The sequence below is a fragment of the Macaca nemestrina genome, chromosome 1, assembly GCF_043159975.1.
Source record: "Macaca nemestrina isolate mMacNem1 chromosome 1, mMacNem.hap1, whole genome shotgun sequence".
In the NCBI taxonomy this organism is placed as follows: Eukaryota; Metazoa; Chordata; class Mammalia; order Primates; family Cercopithecidae; genus Macaca; species Macaca nemestrina.
Window position 1 is genome coordinate 37,785,655 of NC_092125.1, and position 17,713 is coordinate 37,803,367.

A 17,713-nucleotide genomic window follows, 5' to 3' on the forward strand; every position below is an offset into this window, starting at 1 on the left:
GTGTTTCACTTTATGTGTGGAGGTAAATGGTTGTGGATATGTTCTCTCAAAGATATGAGAAAACATTTTGTACTTGTCTCATTTGTCAGCTACTAGAATGATTTTTCTAAGATATCAATTTTATTTTATAGTTTTCCTATGAAATCTGGCTTCACTTTCCTTACAAAGTACAATACAAACTTATTTTTTGGAATGATATATGAGGCCTTTGAGGATCTGAGCCAATATTATCTCTCTAGCTTTTGTACTTGCTTCACTCTTCTAATGCTGTATTCCATTTAGAAATTTACATTCGTTCTTACCAAATTGTATGCTTTTTGGTTAGCAGAAACAAATTCTTATCCCACTTTGGATCCTTGGGACAGTAATTGGCTTGTAGTAGTTTATTAAAATTTTATTGGCTGAGTTAATTAGCAGATGAATGTTAATCTGCCTCATGTGCCTTTTTAAAGAATATTCTCTTACATTGTTGATGGCCTTGTTAAATACATAGTTTGTTTTTGTAAATGCATACCACTTTTAGTGGAGTGAAGTACCAAAAGGTTAGATGATGATAAACAAGAAAGAAACCATCTACTTTAGGAACTGAACATGCCATTCTCAGGAGGACAAGATAGCTTTTCTAAATTTACTATGGAGATGGTTCGACAGTATATGAAAGAAGAAGAAATGAGGGCAGCTCACCAGTCTTCACTCCTGCGTCTCCGCGAAAAGGCCTTGAAGGAGAAGACTAAGGCTGAGTTGGCCTGGTTAGAGCATCAAAAAAAGTAAGTTCTTTCAGTGAGTACAGTTTTCACTAATTTCTTCATTCTTAAAACAGAATGCTTTATATTTTAAGATGTTTTTGTTTCCTCATTTGATTTGATTTGAGCAACCCAGTTTCTCAAGCTAGAAGTATGGCAGTCATATTTGATTTGTATTTCTTTCAAGACCTCCTCCTACTCACATAACATTTTCTTTGCATTCCTCTTTTACCACTTAACTGACTGTAATCTTATGTTGTCATATGATACAATATTGTAAGTTTCCCAAAGTCCTTCTGTCTTCAGAGGACACATTCTAGGGCTTGCATATACCTCAGTAAAATACTTATTCGGATATGAATGGTTACAGCTACATGTAGCAACTGCTTTTCACATTTGAAAATGTTAAATTGGTTTGTAGACTTTTTAGTAGTCAAGAATTCTTGACATTATTCAGGTAAGAGAAATTTAATCAAATCTTTGTCTGAATGAAAAATATTATTTGCAGACATCTACGAGACAAAGGAGAGGATGATAAAATGCCCCCACTCCGGAAGAAACAGCGTGGTTTGCTTTTAAGGTTGCAGCAAGAAAAGGTATGTTAGGGAAGACACCCCTTTAGGATAGCTTATAAGGCAAGTTAGGTTATGGAATCTATTATTTTGCCTGATTTCTTTTCCTTATTATTGCCTTAAATGAGATTTAGTTGATACTTCCACTGTTTATGTTCATACTACTATACTTATAGGGGTTGCTTGATAATCTACTGTATTTCTCCTAAATTAGGATTGTGTGTCACTGCTAAATTAATAAAATACACAGGCAAACTTTCTACCTTCATGTAGTAAGTAAAAGAAAAATACTCTTTTGAAATACATATTTTAAAAATTAAGATATGTGTAAAAGAATCTATTTGGATTAAATTTTAAATTATTGTTTCCTAGACTTTCATGACATATTAATTACATATTGATAAATATTTTGGCTTAATGGACTTAGAAAGACCTTAGTTTTGAATTCTGGAGAGGCAGCATGGTAGTGTAGTGGTAAAGAATTCAGGCTCTGGAGTTAGATTTCCTAGGCTAAAATCCCAGCTTTACCAGTTGCTGGTTTCATAACCTGGAACAAGTTACTTAACTTCTCTGTGTCTCAGTTTCCTCATCTGTAAACTGAAGATAATAATAGTAACATACTTTATAGGGTTGTTTTGAGGAATAAGTGAGTTAATACATAAAATAAACTTAGAGCAGACTGTGGCACAATGGTAAGTGCTCAATAAATGTTAGTTGCTATTATTTGAATTCCAGTGTTGTCCCTTGCAACTGTGTAATCATGGTCAAAGTTTAAGTAACTCTCTGAGACTTAATTTCCTCATCTGTAGGAGTGGGATTATACTTCATATGGTGGTTGTGAGGATTAAATGAGGTAACATATGTAAAATGTGTTTCACTGTGCCTGGTAAGTATTCAATAGATTCTAGTTATTTTTTTCCATATTAACCTGTTGCCAGGTGCTAGCTACTATGTTAAATGATTTAGGAACCTAATTATCTGAATTATATATTGGCTTATTACTTAGTTATATGTTTATCCCAGGAAACATTACAGATGATATGAATTTGAATAAATTCTGAATTCTATTAAAAAAAAAAAGTTGTGTATTTTTAATCCAAAAAATTGATTTTAAAATAAATTAAAATTTTTTCTTAGTTAAAATAAGTAAATAACTTTCTATAATGTTACAGTAGCTTTCTGTTATAAAATAAAATGAAAACAAGATTTATAAATTTATCCCTCATTCTGTGGGGTTTCTTTTCACTTTCTTGATAGTATCCTTTGAAGTATAAGATTTTTCATTTTAATACATCTGGTATTTTATTGCATGCCTGCTAATAACACATTTTTTGTTTTGATTAGTTTGAAAATGTGTTTGTTTCACCTTTATGTTTGAAGAATATTTTTAATAGGCATAAAATTATTTTCTTTCAGCACTTTTAAAGATGTTTTTCCATTATTTACTGCTTTTATTGTTTATGTGGAGAGGTCAGTTATCTTAATCTTGTTCTTTTGAAGGTTCCTTTTAAGATTATTTAAAAATTATCCAATTTTTCAGTAGTTTTACTATGATGCATGTAGGCGTGGTTTCCTTTGTATTCATCCTATTTAAGATTTGCTGAGCTTCTTGTATTGGTTGTTTTATTTAATCAGTTTTTCAGAAACTGTCTCTTCATGTATTGCTTCTGCTCCTGCCTCCCTTTTTTTTTTTTTTTTTTTTTTGTGAGACAGGGACCCACTCAGTTGCCCAGGCTGGAGTACAGTGGCACGATCTCAGCTCACTGCAACCTCTGCCTCCGGGGCTCAAGCAGTCCACTCACCCAAGCCTCCCCTGTAGCTGGGACCACAGGTGTGCGCCACCAGTGCCAGGTAATTTTTTGTAGAGATGGGGTTTCATCATGTTGCCCAGGCTGGTCTTGAACTCCTGGACTCAAGTGATCCCCAACCTTGGCCTCCCAGAGTACTGGGATTACAGGTGTGAGCTACTGTGCCTGGCCACTTCTGCCTCATTCTTTTTCTCTTTTACTTCAGGGACTTCAATTAGACATAGGTTAGACCTTTTGACCATTTGCCACATCCCTTTCCTCTGTCTTGTTTGTGTTTTATTCCTTAAAACAAACAAATTAAAAACTAAAAACACTGTGCTTCAGTTTGGAAAGTTTTTATTGACCTGTCTTTGAGTTCATTAGTATGTCTTCTACTTTGCCCAATGTACTGCTAAGTCTCTCCAGTGAGTTCTTAATTTGATCTGTTTTAGTGTTTTAGTTCTATAATACCCAATTTTATTCTTTTTAAAATAGATTTTAAGTCTGTTAAAATTTTCTACCCTTTAATCTACTTGGTTTTTGTTTTGGTTTTGGTTTTTGTTTTTGTTTTTGAGACGGAGTTTCACTCTTCCTGCCCAGGCTAGAGTGCAATGGTGCGATCTTGGCTCACTGCAAACCCTGCCTCAGCCTCCTGAGTAGCTGGGATTACAGGCGTGTGCCACCACACCCAGCTAATTTTTTTGTATTTTTAGTAGAGATGGGGTTTCACCATGTTGGCCAGGCTGGTCTCAAACCCCTGATCTCAGGTGATCCACCCGCCTTGGCTTCCCAAAGTGCCGGGATTACAGGCATGAGCCACTGTGCCCGGCCTACTTTTCTATCTTTTTCTACATATTATCCGTAGTTATTTTAATTTTCTGTACTGTTATTTCTTCCCTGTCTGCTTATATGTAGCCATCTGTGCCTCTATTATTACTATTGTCTGTTTTCTTTTTTTTTTTTTTTTAACTATCGTATGGCTCCTTTACTTTGCATGCCTAGTAATTTTTTTGTTGAGTACTAGACAGCAGTATATAAATAACTGCAAAGGCTCCAGCTGATGGTCTCTTCCCCCAGAGAGGATTTATCCTTTCTTTTGCTATTTTATTAGAGTTTTCTTTTGCTATTTTATTAGAGTTATCAACTGTTCATCTTAATTCATTCAAAGATTGTGCTGGGTTAGGGTTGGGTTGTAGAGTTGGTAAGCCTCAGTCTACGTCTGGTTTGCATTGTCCCTGGGTTGGGGCTCTCCAGGGCTTCACTGGAAACCCAGATACAATTTTTTACTCAGCACAAGAGACTGGAGATTTCTGCTGTGCTTTCAAGGCTTTTCTGGGTTAACTCCTTAGCCCTCTATGTGCTCCTTCAGAACTTGACAACTGCTTTGAGGAGAATGTGAGTTTAAGATCTCCTGAGTCTCCAGTTTTGTCACTGCGGCTCTGTATAGCTGGTTAGAGTGTTGACTGGTGTAACCACTTTGAGTTGAGAGCAATTGCCACTACCTGGTTCAGTTGAGGACATATATGATATATGACTCAGCAGTTCTGTCTTGGTATATATCCTAAAAAAGCTTTCACATATGTGCAGAGGAAAATGGAAACAACTTAATTTCTTCAATAAAAGAATAGATGAAATAAAACATATTCTTGCAAGAAAGTATAGTACTACAGGAAACTGAATGTATTAGATATCAGCACTGTCTATAGAGATATCTGAAATGATAGTAATTTTCTATATCTGTGTTGTCCAATACTGTAGCTACTAGCCACATGTAGCTAGAAGCTGTCATACTGGAGAGTGTAGCAGTAGATCTTCCTCTACCAAAAACCATAATGTTCTTTTTTATAGAAAAGCAAGATGCAAAGAATATATACAGTATTATACCAGTCATGTAAATTTTTTTAATGTAACCAATTAGTAGTATATGTTCTGTGGAACCACTCATGCATCAAAAGCAAAAAACCACATATAGGAATGATACACTTCTGGGGAAGAGAGGAAGGAGAAAGAGATTGGCATGGAGTTTGGTTTCATCTATGTTTATCTATTTATAGATAACATATTTGAAACAAATGTGCAAACTGTTAAATATGTTTAATGCCAGTGGTAGGGATATGAGTGACTACTTTTTCTTTTTGTAATACTTAAGAATTTTTTTTTTTTTTTTTTGAGACGGAGTCTCACGCTGTTGCCCAGGCTGGAGTGCAGTGGCGCGATCTCGGCTCACTGCAAGCTCCGCCTCCTGGGTTCACGCCATTCTCCTGCCTCAGCCTCCTGAGTAGCTGGGACTACAGGCGCCCGCCACCGCGCCCGGCTAATTTTTTGTATTTTTAGTAGAGACGGGGTTTCACTGTGGTCTCGATCTCCTGACCTTGTGATCCGCCCACCTCGGCCTCCCAAAGTGCTGGGATTACAGGCTTGAGCCACCGCGCCCGGCCAAGAATTTTTTAAGTAAATATGCAAAATATACTCTTTGATCCAATTGGTTACCCCTGAAAAGTTGCCTTATAAGGTTGAAAGAACCAAAGTGTAAGAATATATGTGCTAAGATATCTATTGCAACTGTAGCAGAAAGAATTCTTTTGACTGATAGCGAAATGGCTGGCTCTAAGCAATTTGGTACAACCGTATCCAAAAAAGAGAGACCGTATTTTCCTATGTCTTACCAGTTTTACCCTCCCTGAAGTGATATTCATAACACATAAAAATAACCATTTTAATAAAGTGAATAATTCACTTATACCATTCACCATTTTAAAGTAAGCAATTCATTTGTACAACTTTGTGTGTTCTTACAAGAGGAGCAAACCTTGTTTCCCAAGTATTCCTTAGAAATTGTCTTTTTTTTCTTCTAGGCTTGAATTGGGTGAATTTATACATTATTTGGTTCAGAAACTCAGGCCTAAGTTAGTGGAAGTTTCAAAATGTACTTTGTGAAACTCTGGCCTCTAAGACCCTTTCACAGGTCTGGAAGATCAAAACTATTTTCATGATACTCTGATATGAATTTACCCTTTTCACTGTGTTGACATTTGCACTAAATAGGAGAAAACAATGCTGAGTAAAACTGCTGGTGCTTTAGGACAAGTCAGTGGCACCAAACCGTATTGGTAATTGTCTTATTCTTCATGCCACTTACTTGCAGTTAAAGAAAGCAAGTTTCATTTAGAATGTCCTGATTGAGTAGTAAGAATTATTAATCTTATTGTCTTAAACTCTTGAGTACATGTCTTTTTTGTATTCTGTGTGACAGAAACGGGAAATCCATAATCAGACACCTTTGCTCGATACCAGAATATAGTGATTAATTCAAGGAGAAGTATTTGTGCGCTTGTTTGAATTGTGAGCTTTTTTAAAAATTTTTTTTCATGGAATAGCATTTTTACTTGAAAGAATGATTCAAGGCAAACTGTGCTAATTCAGATTTGGTTATTTGACAAATGTTTTTCTCAAAAACGAAGCAAGTATCCCTGTCACTTCAGAAAAATAACTGACAGCATATATTGCCAATGATAAAATTCAAGCTTTCACACACAAGTCAGGATTCTGAAAAATTTCCATTGCCCACCCAAAATAATTTTTCTTTTGAGATTAATGGTGATATTCATGAGTATAACTGTTTGATATTGCATAATGAAGTGTGTCAACATTTAGAAAATCCGCATAACTTAGTGAACCAACATTTTCCCAGTGATCAATGCACAATGTTAAAAAAAATCAAGCTAGACAATAAAGAGATATGCAAAACGCTAAAATATCATTCTTTTCACTAAATTATTTTTTGTTTTGGAAAATATAGTTAGTTACTTTAAAATGTATACAACCATTGTATACTCATTAGGGAATGAGAATAAAGAGCAAATAATATATTTGCTCATAATGTATTTAGTATTATAAAAAATGGTTTGATGCTCAGAGTCCCCTGACAGGGTCTCAAGACTTCCAGGGACTCCGTAGAGCACACTCTGAGAACTACTACTCCAGAAAAATTTATAAATGTGCCCAAGAAGACAAAATATATAAGGCTGTTTACTTACAGCATTGTTTGTACAATAGTAAAAAATAAACAACAACCTTAAAATCTCACCATATGAGGTGGGCACAGTGGCTCACACCTATAATCTCAGTACTTTGGGAGGCCAAAGCAGACGCATCACTTGAGGCCAGGAGTTTGAGACCACCCTGGGCAACATAGCAAGACCCTGTGTCTACAAAAAAATAAAATAAAAATTAGCTATGCATGGTGGCACGTGCTTGTAGTCCTAGCTACTTGGGAGGCTAAGGTGGGAAGATCACTTGAGCCCACAAGTTTGAGGCTGCATTGAGTTGTGATTGAGCCACTGTACTCCAGCCTGGACAACAGAGCAAGACCTTGTCTCTAAAAAATTTTAAAAATAAAAATAATCCCACCATATGGGTAATAGATAAATATATGGTTCTCCACTCTAATTTTATGCAGCATTAAAAGGCATAAATTAGCATGGCGAAATATCGAAAGTGATATCTAGTAAAGCAAGATTTAAAACATATACATATGATATTTATAAAACATTTTTAAGCATACAAACCAAATAGTGTATCTTTTTGTTTACAGATAAGCACAAATATTTTTAGAATAATTTAAAAAGAATGTGCTGGAAGGATAGATACCAAACCCATGATAGTTGTTACCTCTGAGGAGTTGGGGCACAAGATTGCAGACTAGTTTTATCCGTAATGTTTTATTTCTTTACAGGATTAAAGACTTGGAGAAAATATAACTGAATATTAACAATTGTTAATTTGATGTTTTGGAAGTGTAGATGTTTACAAAGCACTTTTTTGCATTTTAAGGTAGTTTCAAAAAATCTCAGTGATTAAAATAATTATAACTACAAATTTTAATGTCTTTATTATGCTTTATTAATAAGAAAACATTGATTGATTGATTAATTGATTGAGACAGGGTCTCACTCTGTTTCCCGGGCTGGAGTGCAGTGGCATGATTTTGGCTCACTGCAACCTTGACCTCCTGGGCTCAGGTTGATCCTCCCACCTCAGCCTCCCAAGTAGCTGGGACCACAGGTGAGTGCCACCATGCCTGGCTAATTTTTGTATCTTTTGTAAAGGCGGGGTTTCACCGTGTTGCCCAGGCTAGTCAACTCCTGGGCTCAAGTGATCTGCCTGCCTTGGCCTCCCAAAGTGCTAGGATTACAGATGTGAGCCAACATATCTAACCAAAAAAACAGATTTAAAACAAATTTATTTTTAAAAAAGGATTATCTGTTAAATTTTGACAATTATTAGCAGTGAAATGTGTTATCTTCTGCCCACATAGCAATTGAAAACTTAGTATTCTGTGTGGAGAGAGATTGATGCAATGTAGTCTTAAATGTTTCTGGTAGCATTGTAGGCGGGGGCAGTCCTTTTTTGAAAGCAATTTTAAAAACTGTTTTTAAGAACCATAAAATGATTCATTGTCTTTGACGTGTTTATTTTACTTTTAGAAATCTCTCCTAGAGAACTAGTCTGTGGTATGGTCATTAAAGCATTATTTGGGATAGTAAAACATTATAGGGGCCTAAAAGTTTAGCAATAGGATAATAGTTACATTAATTAGTTTACTTGATAAGCAGCTATTAAACTAGTAAGTGTAAACGTTAAGTAGCATTATGGAAAAATGTGAAATGTATGTTTTAAAATGGGATATGAAATTATCAGTCTAATTATAATTTAAATAAAATTAAGGGATCATATGAAATTATTTTAGAATGGTGGGATTGTATGTGATTTATTTCCTCCCTCATTATTTTTTAAACTTTTCAGTATTACTACTTTTGTTATAAAATACTGTATGTATTTGTTTTTAATATATGTGATGATTTTTTTTTTAATATTACTTTGGCCTTGTCTTCTCCCAATCTTGATCCCTGTCTTAACTCTTTAAACCTTAGGCAGAAATAAAACGTCTTCAAGAAGCCAATAAGGCAGCTCGGAAGGAAAGACAGCTGATTCTTAAACAGCAGGAGGAGATAGAAAGGATCCGACAGACCACCATAAAACTACAGGAGAAGTTGAAGTCTGCAGGGGAGAGTAAATTGGTAAACTACATGAAGTTATTATTTGTTTCCTGTCTTAGGTTGATTGCCGGTATCTCACCCTGTCTCATGTTCTAAGATGATAGTCATTCAAACAGTATGATACAATAATGAACTAGGATAAAGTTCTATGGATGGGCCAGTCTTAGTCCATTTTCTGTTGCTATAACTGAATACCTAAGACTGGGTAATTTATAAAGGAGCAAAATTTTTTCTTACAGTTCTGGAAGGTGAGAAGTTCAAGGTCAAGGTGCCACATCTGGTGAGGGCCTTCTTGCTGGTAGGGATTCTCCACAGAGTCCCAAGGGGTGATGCAGGGCATCACATGACATGGGGGCTGAGCGTGCTAACTCAATCCTCTCTTTCTTATTAAGCCACTAAAGTCCAACCCTTATGACATCATCTATTTCTAATTACCTTTCAAAAGTTCTACCTCTCAAATACCATAGTCTGATTTCCCACTGTCTTAATGTTACAATGAAAATTAAGATTCAACATGAGTTACAGAGGGGACAAACATTCAAACTGTAGCAATGCCCTAATGTATAGTGAGAGTTTTATTTTTTTCCTATGGAATATTCAAATTTTGAAAGGGCCACATAGTTCTTATACAATATTAGTTTAATTTAGTATATATTTCACTTACAAACTAAATTGGAACAGAGGGCTTTGCTCTTATTTATCAATCCAAATATATTCTTCAGAATTAATGGGGGACACTGTTTTACTATTTACATGATACTCATCTTAGCTATCCAACTTTAATACAATGATACATGATTCAAAGGAGATATTAGACAAAAACAAAATTTGAAACTTTTTTTTTTGTGTCGAGGGAGGACACGGTTTCACTCCATCACCTGGACTGGAATAAAATGGTGCAATCACAGCTCACAGCAGGCTTGACCTCCCAGGGGTCAAGTAATCCTCTCACCTCAGCCTTTCCAGTAGCTGGGACTATAGGCATGCACCTCCACCCCCAGCGAACTTTTTGTAGAGATGGGGTTTCGCCATGTTGTTCAGGCTGGTCTCCAACTCCTGGGCTCAAGCAATCCATCTGCCTTAGCCTCCTAGAGTGTTGGGATTACAGGTGTGAGCCACCATGTTCAGTGGACCTATTCTAAGGTACTATAAAATGTCAGTGTAGGGCTGGGTGCTGTGACTCACGCCTGTAATCGCAACAGTTTGGGAGGCCTAGGTGGGCAGATCACTTGAGCTTAGGAGTTTGAGATCAGCCTGGGCAACAGGGCAAAACACCCAGCTCTACAAAAAATACAAAAATTAGCTGGGCATGGTGGCATACACCTATAGTCCCAGCTACTTGCAAGACTGAGGTGGGAGGATTGCTTCACCCTAGCAGGCCGAGGCTGCAGTAAGCTGTGATCATACCACTGCACTCCAACCTAAGTGATAAAGCAAGACCCTGTCTCAAAAAAAAAAAAAAAAAAAAGTCATTATAGTGTGAGAAAACTCAAACTGTATAGCAGTATAATTTTTAAAATTCCTAATATGCTCTGCTTTGATTTTTAAAGTAAACTTTAAATTTTGAAAAAATCTGAAACTTACAGAAAAATGTCAAACAGTACAAAAAATTCTGTTATCCTGAGTTATCTGAGAGTAAGTTGCCAACAAATTAACAGTGATACATTACTACCGCTTAATCTGCAGACTACCTGAAAGTGGTTGCCCTTCTCATTCCACCTGGGCTCTGACTCCCCAAATTGGGCTATTCCCATCTCCTCATACCTTCTCTTCCTTATCTCTTTGGACTCTGGCTATTGTGCTAGGAAGTTCTCTGTGGTAAGGCCATCCTCACTGTGTTTGGGCTTGCAATTGTGTGTGGGGTCACTTCCATGTGACATTCTTGTTGGCCTTCTTGGGCTCTGATTCTCCTTACCAGCCACCCTCCTGCATTAAATGCCCTCTTCATCCTGCTCAGGTTCTGAGACCCCACTCTTGCCCTCCTGTGTCCCTCAACCCCTACAGAGATGCCTGCCTTGCTCTGTCCCATCCAGTGACTTTAAGAATGAACTGTTCAGGAGGAAGAAAGGGAAGCTCAAGGGCTCTACTTTTTTTTTTTTTTTTTTAAACAAAATAAAAACAGTCATGACTGTCCCTACCCATCTTCCTGAAAAGTTAGGAGAATAAATGACTGTGGGGAAGGCATACTAAGCAATTAAAGTTTTACTTTTTGCTCATCAGAAATAATGTATTGATTAATAGTTTCCAGATGTTTTCTTTACAAACTTTTTTAATTTTTGAAAACCTAGTTTTGCATAAGGAATATTCAAAGGAAAAAACCCTTGCCCTCGTATGATTAAAATAAATGTTACATCTTCCAGTCATTCTTTGTGTCTGTACATGTGTGTTTTATATAGTTATAGATCTAACTTTTTTATTCCTTTTGAGTGGTTCAACTTTGAAATCTCAGAGAGGACGTGTAGATACTAGATTACTAATAGCAGAAGCTTTTTTGGATTTCTTACATTTCTTTAAAATTATTACATGTTGTGATATTCTCTTTTTCTCTCTATATATAAATGATGGTAAAAATATACATAATATGAAATGTACTAGTTTAACCATTTTTAAGTGTGTGATATATTTTGTCCTTTATTATCTTATTTTCAACTCTTTTATAAACATTGTATTGTGGATAAAGTTAATTTTGAATTGACAGTATTATGATGACTTCAAGGTCCTATTAAAGTCCAATACAATTTTGCCTCTTTTTGTTTGCAGGACTCTCATAGTGATGAAGATACAAAGGATAATAAGGCAACCAGTCCTGGTCCAACTGACTTGGAGACCCGCAGTCCTTCTCCCATTTCAATCTCCAGCAGTGAAACTAGCAGCATTATGCAGAAATTGAAGAAAATGAGAAGCCGCATGGATGAAAAGTAATTTGTTTTGTATAAATATCTCTTGTTTAGTTACATTGAAAGTAGTACAACAAATAATATTTGTAATATACTTCATTAGATTGAGATAAATATTTTATGGATTCTGTAGCATTTTAGCAGAATTGTTAGAAGCCAATTAACTGTAGATCTTATTTATAAAACAATTTTAATACGAACAGGTTTCTTATTTTAAAAAACCAAAAAACAAGGCTAGGAGTGGTGACTCACACCTATAATCCCAGCACTTTGAGAAACTGAGGCAGGAGGATCATCTGAGCCCAGGAGTTCAAGACCAACCTGGGCAACATAGTGAGACCCCCGTCTCTACAAAAAAATAAAATTAGCTGGGCATGGTGCCATGTGCCTGTAGTCTCAGCTATGTGGGAGGCTGAGGTGGGAGGATCCTTTGAGCCTAGGAGGTCAAGGCTGCAGTGAGCTATGATTGTGCCACTGCACTCCAGCCAGGGTGACAGAGCTAGACCCTGTCTCCAAAAAAAAAAAAAAAAAAAAAAAAAAAAAAAGTATCTGCACGTGTACCCATAACAAAGTTTTCCCCTTTCTTTTACTAAAAGAAAAGCATGTCTAATAATTTGGGGAAGCAACTAATGGTATATCCTGACATTTCATCCTGTGGCTCTCTGGCACCTCTCAGGCTTATTCAAATAGATGAAATTTTAACCTGGTGAATAGGTATGAGTTCCTTAGCTAAAAGCAGAAAGGCTGAAAATTTCCAGGAATGTTGATTTGGCAGTCTAACCTTCTTCTAAAATAGTTCTGAGAATTAATGTGTAAAGACTCTGAAAGAAAGCTACTCCAACTTAGATATAGCTCAGGTGTACATCAGTGTTGACCGTATAAAATGACATTTATGTGAGACTTTTACTCTTTGGGGTATATATTTAATTAAATACGGTTATAAATTAACTGCTTGTGGACTCTATTCTTGCCTCTGTAACCTCCACCCCATATCTAGCTTCCTCGAAACCCATTAAATATGAAAGAGACTCATTAGAAGTTTTTGTTGACCACCCATTTTAAGTTCGCAATTTGAACTACTACAGATTGAATTTAAATTTTAATTTGATAACCTTTGGCAGTATACCACACATCACCAAATTTAATGATGCTCTATTTATATGTTAAATCAATCTATGATTTAGTTTGTTTTGCAACAGTCAAGCAGTTGTAAGTGAAATCCTTACTTTCTGTAGGTGCAGTTCTATATTGGAACTTCATTGCAAGAAAGGCATTTCATAACTTAAAAACACCTAAATTGATTATGAAAATGTCTTAAATACAGCTTTAAAAAATTAAAAATATAAGAGGTGAAACCAAGTATTGACAAATATATGAATGAATGGTCCTTTTGGATGATTTCCATGGGATAGACTGATAAAGGCTTCTTCAAGTAGGAATTTATTAAAATTTAGATTAAACATGTTTTCTTCCTTTCCTGATAAAAATTTCCAGTAGCCTATATGGGCATACTGTATTGTTCCAGCAATCTTTTGAAATAAAAATTAGAATAATCTCTCCGATTTTTATCACTAATTTGACTTTGTATATCTGCCACAAATGTCTTTGAGTGGTAAATGTTGGGGGAACACAGTGTCAGGGTGATTTCTTCATTGATCCCTTGCTCTTCTGTTTCAGTAAAATCTTCATTGCCAGTGTCTACGAATGATATCCTAATTTGACCACCTTTGTAGAAAAAAGCTGTTAATTCTAGTCTGCCCTTGAGATCAGTCAGTTTCTGGGCTGCTTATTTCAGATTTGGTTAAAGCTTTAAAAATCCTAAATAACAAGTTTAAGTTTGGATTTATTGACTTTGTTCCAAATTTTGTTAATTATTTTAATATACTCCAAAATATTAATCACCTAGAGTGTTTGTATTATTCCTCTACCTTTCCTTGACAACTATGGCAATTGATTTTTGAGAGATTTGTCAAGGAGAATAGGCATTGAAGCATTCAGTGACTTTTTGATCTGTTTGAGGCAATGAAATTGTGTTTGTGATAGGAATAAAGACAGTAGTGTCAAAGAAATGTTTGAATGATGGTGCTGAAATCTGAGGATGTGGCCGGGCCTGGTGGCTCACGCCTGTAATCCCAGCACTTTGGGAGGCCAAAGCGGGCAGATCACCTGTGGTCAGGAATTCAAGACCAACCATGGCCAACATGGTAAAACCCCGTCTCTACTAAAAATACAAAATTAGCCAGGCGCGGTGACACATGGCTGTAATCCCAGCTACTCTGGAGGCTGAGGCAGGAGAATCACTTGAACCTGGGAGATGGAGGTTGCAGTGAGCTGAGCTCACGCCCCTGTACTCCAGCCTGGGCAACAAGAACAAAACTTAGTCTCAAAAAAAAGAAATCTGAGGATGAACTAAAGTATTTTCCGAAATTGGTGGTGCATAGAAAAGGAAGAGTATTGTTATGCACTATTTTTTGGTCTCTGAAACAAAGTAATGTGAAAACTAGCTTTTAAATACCATTTATATTATCAGAGCACCATAGTTTCATCTCCTTCAATGATGTTGGAATGTCAGCTCAATAAATACAGAGTCAGTTAATTTCATAGTCATTTGCTACAGTAGACACCTAACGACAAAATCATTTGAACCTCTGCTACTTCGTGACCAGGAACTTATTTGTTCCATAGATTTGCAAAGGTAGTCATTCCTATTTTATTGTTATAAATCACCAAAGAGTAGTCGTCCTTCTCAGTAAATTTAGCTAGTTTTTAGGGGGAACCTTTTCATTTTGTGTCATTGCTTATTGGTAACCTTCTGAACTCTGATTTTATGACAGATATTTTTCTGAAGTGATCATATCATTTTTGGCTATAGTGAAAGATTTCCTTTTTTTTTTTTTACTGAGACAGTAATGCCTTTATTGAATATTAAAAGCCATACGTTATATTCCTAACATATGGCTTTTGACCTCTTCGTTGAGTAGACATTTTATAAATGTCATATAATTTCCATTTATCAGCATATTAAAAGGAAAAAATAATATTCAAAATGCGAAAGACGATAATGAAAACATGTTTGCAAAAGACATACAGTAGATCTAAGCCATGAACTGAATAGCTCTCGGTGTTTTTGGTTATATTGGTAAGTGAAATCTGAGTTTTATTACTGCAAGGGATGTTATTTACAATTTAAGTGGATTGCCTATAAACATGAAACACATATTCATGGAAAAACACCCCGATTGACTCTTCCTGTTTATAGAACAAACGAAACACTGAAAGAATGGTGTTTTCTTCATCTTTAAGTGTTTCATTACTTAAAATAGGACACTGCATTTTTTCTTTCATTCGTTAACAGTAGCTTCTTCTTCCATATTATTTATTAATTATACACTTACTCTCTCAGCAATTGTTTATTGATTAATGTTTGAGTATGCTAAGTTCTGAGGGGTACCAAGATAAATCAGACTTAAACCCTGGTCTCAAGCTTAGAGTGTAGACGGAAAAAAGAATGAGGGGCAGGTTCATATAGAGAAGTATATCTAGATCAATTGTTAAGGAAGTTCAGAAAAGAGAAATTCTTACTGACAGTGTGATATATGTCAAGGACATTTTCATGGATGAGTGTACTTTTTTTAAGAGTCTCACTATGTTGCCCACAATAGGGTTGAATTCAAACTCCTGGGTATGAGTGATCCTCCCCACTCAGCCTCCTGAGGGAGTTAAATATATTGTTGAATTAGTAAGTACTTTCAAACATCAAAAGAAGGGGCAGAAAGTATATAGCTATTTTTTGGTTTGGTCATTCGTTGCAGACCACGGTAGCATAGAAAGATGAAACCTTTAGTCACAACATTTTAAATACTCTTTTTACACTTCCCAGTTGGCTTACAAAACTGTTAAAGGAGAAAAATTAATGTATTTGGTTTTAAATGATTGATCAAAAAGTTAAGCAGATAAATATTTTATGACATTTCTCTGTCCAAATGTCTCTGTCCAAATTTATTGTCTGATCAATGTCGAAATCTTCACCATTAATATGAATTTTAAAAATGAAAGATTTTCAAGAGAAGGCTTTTGATATTCCATTAAAGGAGATATTTTAATTAGATTGTTTTAAATAATAATGTTAAATAGCATTGCCTTAAATTGAATAGAATTTTCTTAGATAACATTCTAGTCTACGTATAGTAGCTGAATAAATCCTGATAGTCTGATACTTTTTATTCTCTGCGGGAATTCCTAGGTCAGGAGTAATGTGCTGTATTCTTTTGTTTACTTAGGTGTATGTAAATTATTAGATAATTTTAAGTAATAGAATAGATTTTGCTATAGAAAATCAGACCTGGAGGCCGAGAGGGGCAGATCACGAGGTCAGGAGATTGAGACCATCCTGGCCAACACGGTGAAACCCCGTCTCTACTAAAAATACAAAAAATTAGCCGGGCGTGGTGGCGGCGCCTGTAGTCCCAGTTACTCAGGAGGCTGAGGCAGGAGAATGGCGTGAACCCGGGAGGTGGAGCTTGCATTGAGCTGGGATCTGGCCACTGCACTCCAGCCTGGGCGACAGAGCCAGACTCCGTCTCAAAAAAAAAAAAAAAAAAAAAAAGAAAATCAGACCTAAGCTACATTTTCTTTTTGGTCAAAACTGTCTGTATCCTCATTTGTCCTCCTGTTTTTTTTTTTTTTTTTAATTATTAAAGATGCTAAAATACTCAAAATAATCCGTTTTAAAATGTAAAGCACTAATGTTCCATTTTTAATTATAACAGTAATAGAATTAAAAACCCAGAAGGAATAAAATGATTTAAGGTATTGTTTTTTTGTGAGTTTTGTTTTGGGAAGAGTAAAAAGTAATATTTTAGTTTAGCTAGGTAGTCTCAGTAGTTTGGAGATACATAGCATTGCATAAGGATTCATTAATAAAGCAGCAGTAATTTTCTTCAAGATCAGTACAAATACAGCAGTGATTCTTAACTTTTTGGGGATCTTGAGTTCACTTGTAAATCAGACGAATGCTTTGGAACCTTGCCTCAGAAAAATGCATATACACACATGTATACAATCTTACATGCAATTCCAGGGTGTCCATGGACTCCTTGGTATTCCAGTGGAGTAACTAATGATAATGGAAGCACAGTAACATACTAAACAAATACAGAACTGTAAATGTTTCTTCTGTGAAGGTATTAAGATTTTGTTTGTTTTTGATATCTTTTATAATGAAAGGATTTTTAGACATAGGAGTTCTATTTAAAATTTAGATTATAATTTTATTCAAATTATAGAATGATTTTATAATCTGTTAGAATGCGGCCACAATTATATCAGCTCAGTGGGCAACAAAAGTTCTCACCTACATCACATGGTCTAGCAGTCACATGGTCTGACAGTCTTTTGAGGTACAAAATAAGTGGAAATAGTCCAACGGAGAGTCATAAAATGTTAAAATTAGAAGGGCTCTTAGGGAAGCCATAAAACATAGTCCCTTTGTTTTACATGAAGAAATTGAGGCCCACAGAGTTTATGTAACTTTCCCCAGGTCACACACACACAGCAGAATGGCAGAGCTGAAACTAGAACCTTGTTTTCCAGAGTTCAGCTAGCTAAAGTCAAAGTTAAGTTAGCATATCTGCTTTCAACCTCATAGATTTTTTT

The 17,713-nt window shown here is 35.7% G+C and overlaps 1 protein-coding gene across 6 annotated transcripts in view; it reads left to right on the forward strand.

Annotated features, from left to right (window-relative positions):
• The window catches only part of LOC105484936 (centrosomal protein 350), a 160,477-nt gene that overhangs the window by 102,061 nt on the left and 40,703 nt on the right, over positions 1–17,713 (forward strand). For all 6 annotated transcript variants that reach the window (XM_071076405.1, XM_071076394.1, XM_071076414.1 and 3 more), the window contains exons 24-27: positions 583–767; positions 1,252–1,339; positions 9,036–9,182; positions 11,922–12,079. In XM_071076405.1, the coding sequence (XP_070932506.1) occupies positions 583–767; positions 1,252–1,339; positions 9,036–9,182; positions 11,922–12,079 (578 nt within the window). The remainder of the gene's footprint in view (positions 1–582; positions 768–1,251; positions 1,340–9,035; positions 9,183–11,921; positions 12,080–17,713) is intronic.